General features: G+C 46.0%; 1 protein-coding gene across 1 annotated transcript in view; it reads right to left on the reverse strand.

Annotated features, from left to right (window-relative positions):
- Positions 1-1,402: 1,402 nt before the first annotated feature.
- The window catches only part of ABCC6 (ATP binding cassette subfamily C member 6), a 99,726-nt gene continuing 94,794 nt past the window's right edge, over positions 1,403-6,334 (reverse strand). The window contains exons 28-31 of the mRNA XM_007950587.1: positions 4,047-4,205; positions 3,799-3,965; positions 1,808-2,002; positions 1,403-1,511 (exon numbers count right to left, since the gene is read on the reverse strand). Coding sequence (XP_007948778.1) covers positions 1,403-1,511; positions 1,808-2,002; positions 3,799-3,965; positions 4,047-4,205 — 630 coding nt within the window. The remainder of the gene's footprint in view (positions 1,512-1,807; positions 2,003-3,798; positions 3,966-4,046; positions 4,206-6,334) is intronic.

A 6,334-nucleotide genomic window follows, 5' to 3' on the forward strand; every position in this document is an offset into this window, starting at 1 on the left:
GGGTATACAGCTGGATAAAAGGGTAGACAGGCTGAATGAACTCTTAGGTGTGTCTATGAAGTGGGGAGTGTACCCAAGACCATGTATAGGGTTGGCATACAATGGTCCTATAAGTCTATCTGTATGATCTGAATTCCCAGGTGTACAGTAGAGCTGACAAGGGATAAGTTTGTTGTCACTTCTTGGTCACAGCCAGCTACCCAGAGGGACTGAGTAGTTGAACCTGTGGGCGGGCTCGGGACCATTGTTGCAGGGGACATCAAGCTCAATTGGTGTAATATACTACACATTATATTTATATTTTATATTAATATAAACATTGTTCCACCTCCTACTTCAGCAAGTAGCAACTGGGATCTTAAAAGCTTGCAAGCAGCCATCTAGATGCAACAATGGGTCTCTCCTTGTCCAGAGTGAAGAAGAATGAAGAAAACCAGATTCATGGAAAGAATTAGTCCTAGTGACTGGTGCACCATGCTATCTGCAGCCTATACGACAATGAGACCAGAAGAACTAGATGGTGCCCAGCTACCACTGTCAACCACTCAGAGGGGGGTCTATGTAGGAGATCCTGGATAGAGAGGGAGAACAATGTGAAACAAAACTCAAAATCATTTGGGAAAAAAAAATGGGGACTAGGTTTGCTGGTCTGATAGAACCTGGTGGAAACACTGAGACTATGGCCCCTAGCTGCCCTTCAGATCTGGAATTGACCTATACTTGTCGCTTCTACCCAAGCAAAAGACAGGCATAGGAGTTGAACATTTACCTGAGGTAGATACATTCCTTGGAGAGGACAATCATGGGAGAAAGAAGGGCTGTTTATGCACAGGGAGACAGTTCGGGGGCCAGGGGTGCATGGAGGGATGGACACAGGGAAGAGGTGACTGTGGGGAGGAAGTGGGAGGGGAGCTGTTGCATTGTGGTGAATTGTAGTCAATGTTGTGAGACAAAATGTATGTGAACTGCTGTATGGAAAGTGAATTTGCTCTGTAAATTTTCACCCAAATCACAATTGAAAAAAAAAAGGGGGGGCAAAAAAAGGATGTTCCCCTTGGGAAAACCAGATAAAGGGTATACGGAATCTCTCCGTGTTATTTCTTATCATTGCATGTGAATCTATAATTACCTCAAAATGAAAAAGTGCATAATAATCAAAAGTATTTATATACCATTACCTAGGCCCCAGCCCGGGATTCTGATGTTAATAGTCCGTATGGCACGGGTATATTTTGAGCTTCCCCATGTGTGCCCAGTGGGCAGCCAGTGCTGAGAGCTGCCACAGACTTTGGGTCTGGATGAGTCCAGAGCTGAGGTTGCTGGGTGCTTCCAAGTCTGATGCTCCATGATGATCTGCCACTTTCTCTGTCATTTTCATCCCAGGGGTTAGGGGAGAGCTGGCTCAGACCAGGCCTGACTCCTGTGCCAGCCTATAAAACAGGCCCTTCTGGGCCAGCAGCTGGGCTGGGCTGCCGCTCTCTGCCACTTGCCCCTTGTCCATGACCAGCACCCTGTGGAGGGGTTGGGGAGAAGCAGCTCTTTCCATACCAGCCCAGGCACTTGGCACCTCCGAGACCTCAGAAGGAATGCCCAGGTGAGCTCCCACCTTTCATATGTTTTCCCAAGTCAAGTCAGAAGCATCTGATGGATATATGTTCTTGGGCTCATCCCCTCCCTGTGGGCATCAGTTTGCCATCTGTACAATGGGCACTTCAGAATCCATTCCAGGGGCCCTTCAAGCACTAGACCCTGACTCTCCTCTACCTGCCCAGGCCCCTGACTGGAGGGCAGCAGGGGGATGTTTTACCTGGCACAGTCCATCACCAAGTGCAGGCGGTGGGCGATGAGGAGCACAGTGCATGGAGCAAACCAGCTCCTGAGGGCCATCTGGATCTGGCGCTCTGTCCCAGGGTCTACAGCTGCCGTGGCCTCGTCCAGGATGAGGATCTGGGTTTTCCGAAGCAAGGTGCGCGCCAAACACAAGAGCTGCTTCTGGCCCACGCTGGGAATGAGTGGGGCAGTCAGGCTGGATATATGCTGGCCTTTGCATAAGGATTTCTAGGGTACACCCACCCATGGGTCCCCGTGATAGCCATAGAAGCAGGGCTAAGTTGCCATATGTGTACCCCACATGGGGCTTCAGTCAGAAAGATCTGGTTGGAAAGGCCATTTTCAAGCAGGATGACTTCAGGCAAGTCATTCAAACGCTTTGTGCCTCACTTCCCTCCCCTGTGAAATGGGTGTTTGGATTTCTGTTCTATGGTCTTCTCATGTGCTAGATGCATTCTTAGTGCTTGATCCAAGTCTCATAATGACCACAAAGGTAGGTATTGTTATTCTCCCTTTTTACAAGGAAGAAACAGGCACAGAGAGTTTAAGTGACTTGACAAAAGCCACAGTGTTAGTAGTGGAGGTGAAATGTGAACTCAGGACACTGAGCTGTGAGCAGATGATGAGTCATATTCAAGGGCTTTGGGCATGTGTGGCACCAAGTAAGCCCTTGGCACAGTGTAGCTTCTCTTATGCTAATTACAGATGAGGAAGTTGAGGCTCAAGGTCACACAGAGGCTCAAGCCTCTGTCCCTGTGAGGGACAGACCTTCACTGGACAAAGTGGGCCTCTGGGATCAGGTGAGGCTTGGTCTGTTTCCTGCCAGGCTCTGCTTCCTCATATACACCCTTTTGTGAAACAACATCTCTTCAGAGAACCAAAACTACTACAGGGAAGCCAAGAGAGGGTGTTCACATGTCAGCTGGGGTCAAGACTGCCTTGAAGTCATCATGGTGCCTTGGCTTTGCTCCAGCCTCATCCTTCCAAGATGGGTAGTCCTGGCCAAGTCTCAAGCTTCAGATTCCAACACTTGTGACAGTGTGGCTCTAAGGATGAGGATGAACACTTCCTGTTTCCTACATGCCAGGCATTATCCCATCAACTTTATACACACAGCTCACTCAGTCCTTACACTGGTAGATAGGTACTATTATCATCCCTGTTTTATAGATGAGGAAACTGAGGCACAACAGCTCCTATAATAGGTAAGGGGGGAGCTTCAGTTTGAACCCAGGCTGTCTGATGCAAGTTTATGCTCTTAGCCATGAAACTGGACTTCCTCCCTATTGTGTAGGAACCACAACCATCCTGTCTCATCCTAAAACCTTCAGGGTCGGAAGGTCTGGAGTCCAGAAAGTCTGTTTTTAAAAAGGCATACACAATGTGTTACTTGATTTTCACCACGGGTCTGAGGTTAGCACCCAGTAGCAAACATATTATTTTTGTAGGAAAAAAAAAAAAAATTGAGAAGGCTAAATTAAGACTCATGTAAATTGAGGTTGGGTTTTGCATCAAATAAATTTAGGATCTATATTTAGGAAAAAGAAACCTGGTATTCAGAGATTTTGTTGGAGTTTAGAAGTGCTAATAAGGGATAGGACTTGTATTATGATTATTACTAGAACAACAACAATTTTTAAAAAGCCACGCCCACTGCCCAACTCATGACAACCCATGTGTTACAGAGTAGAACTGCTCCATAGGGTTTTCTCAGATGTAGTCTCACTAGAAGCAAATAGAAGCCTTTCTTCTGCAGTACTGTTAGGTAGGTCCGAATTGACAACTTTTAGGTTAGCAGTTGAGTGCAAAACCATTTGCTCCACCCAGGGACCTTGGGGTTGATAATCCCATGAGGGAAGCAGATTTCCTGAGAACTCGTCCAAAGCCCAAGTTGAGGGAGCCCTGGTCACATTCACCTGGCCCACCTTAACTCCCAGCAGGGCTCTGGCCACATCAGGATGACCATACCTTAGGTCATCCCCTTGGTCAGTGCATTCATACTGCAGCTGGCCGGGCAGGCTGGCCACCACAGCTTTGAGCTGCACGGTCTCCAAAGCCACCCAGATGACCTCGTCTGTGTGCTCGTGTAGCAGGTCAAGGTTCATCCGCAGAGAGCCAGGGAACAAGATGGGGTCCTGGCCGGGAAGCAGCAGGTCAGAGAAAGGCCCAGCCATGCCTTGCACCTCTGCCCCCTCCCCAGCCTTCCCCAGTCTCACCTGGGGGATGATGGTGATCCTGGACCGCAATGTGTGCAGCCCCACATGAGTGATGGGGACCCCATCAATCCAGATTTCACCCTCAGCTGCTTCCAGGAGTCGCAGCAGGCCCCGGGCCAGGGAGGACTTCCCAGCACCTGTCCTACCTACAATGCCCACCTGGCAAGAGATAGAGGGCAAGGCCTGTTATGACCAGGTCTATCCAGAGGGAGGCAGGCTGGAGCCAGGAGTATTCCCTATACCCAGATCTGCCTGTCTATCCATTCATCATCCTTTGTGCATCCATCCTTCCATCTTTCCATCTGTCTACCCTTCCACAGATCCATCCACTAATCTATCCAAACTTCCATCTGCACATTCTTCATTCTGGCATATCTCCCCCATCTTTCTATCTAACCCTCACTCTTCCTTCTATGCTTCTGTCCCCCCATCTTTCTATCCTTCATCATCCTTTCTCCTCTCCTTCACCACCTTTTCATTCACAACTCTAACCCTCCATCATCTCTCTCCTTCCTTCAGTCCTCCATCCTTCTATCCATCCCATTATCCTTCTGTCCTCCTCCTTTAAATCACCCACCCATCCATCCCCTATGCTTTCTTCCATCTGTCATCCATCTGTCACTTTCCATCCCATCCATCGATCCTCCATCCTCTGTCATTCTTCCTTCTATACTTTCTTCTTTTACCTATACTCTATCCTCTTATCTGTCCATAATCCTTCCTTCCAAGTAGCTCTTATGGAACAGTGGTTAAAGCATTCATCTGCTAACTAAAATGTTAGCAGTTAAAATCCACTGGCTGCTCCACTTGTCTATTAGTTTGCCGTACTGTGGTAGCTTTTGTGTTGCTATGATGCTGGAGGATATGCCACTGGTATTTCAAATACCAGCAGGGTCACCCATGGTGGACAGGTTTCAGTGGAGATTCCAGACTAAGACAGACTCAGAAGAAGAAAGGATCCATCTACTTCTCAAAGAATTGATCAGTGAAAACCTTACGAATAGCAGTGAAACACTATCTATTACTGGAAAACTTTATGAATAGCCCTGAAACACTGCCTGCTATAGTGCCAGAAGATAAGACTGTCAGGTTGGAAGGCACTCAAAATACAACTGGGGAAGAGCTGCCTCCTCAGAGTAGAGCTGACCTTAGTGATGTAGATGGAGTAACGCTTTCAAGAACTCAATTTGCTGATGTGGCACAACTCAAAATGGGAGGGAACAGCTGCAAACATCCATTAATAATCAGAATATGGAATGTACAAAGCATGAATCTAGGACAATTGGAAGTTGTCAAAAAGGAATGGAATGCTTAAAGATTGATATCCTAGGCATTAGAGAGCTGAAAAAGGTGGTTTTGGCCATTTTGAATGAGATAAACATGATCTATTATGCCAGGAATGACAAATTGAAGAGGAATGGCATGGCATTCACCACCACAAAAAATATTGCAACATCTATCCTGAAGTATAGTGCTGTCAGTAATAGGATAATAAATATCCATATGCCTACCAGGAAGACTAGTTAATACTAATATTATTCAAATTTATGCACCAACCACCAAAGCCAAAGACAAGGAAATTGAAGATTTTTACCAACTTCTACAGTCTGAAATTACCAAAGAAACAATCAAGATGTGTTGATTATCACTGGTGATTGGAATGCAAAAGATGGAAACAAAGAAGAATTACCTGTAGCTGGGAAATATGGCCTTGGTGATAGAAATAACGCTGGAGATTGCATGATAGAATTTTGCAAGACTGATGAACATCATCCATGAAGAAAGCAAAAGGTCATTAAAAAGACAGGAAAGGAAGAAAATACCAAAATGGATGTCAGAAGAGGCTCTGAAACTTGACCTTGAAAAGAGAGTAGCTAAAGCAAATGGAAGAGATGACAAGATAAAAGAGCTGAACAGAAAATTTCAAAGAGCAGCTCAAGATGACATAGTCAGTTATTATAATGAAATGTGCAAAGACCTGGAGTTAGAAAACCAAAAGGGAACAGCATGCTTGGCATTTCTCAAGCTGAAAGAATGGAAGAAAAAATTCATGCCTTGAGTTGCAATATTGAAAGAGTCTATGGGCAAAATATCAAACAATGTAGGAAACATCAAAAGAAGTTGGAAGGAGTACACAGAGTCACTATACCAAAAAGAATTTGTTGATGCTCATCCATTTCAGGAGGTGGCATATGATCAAGAACCAACGGTACTGGAGTTCCAGCAAGATGGCGGACTAGGCAGAAAGACTGCACAGACCCTCTTCAACAAAGAAAAAGGAAACCAAT

This window comes from Orycteropus afer, unplaced genomic scaffold (assembly GCF_000298275.1).
Source record: "Orycteropus afer afer isolate SDZICR_OR568_19922 unplaced genomic scaffold, OryAfe1.0 scaffold00281, whole genome shotgun sequence".
NCBI lineage: Eukaryota > Metazoa > Chordata > Mammalia > Tubulidentata > Orycteropodidae > Orycteropus > Orycteropus afer.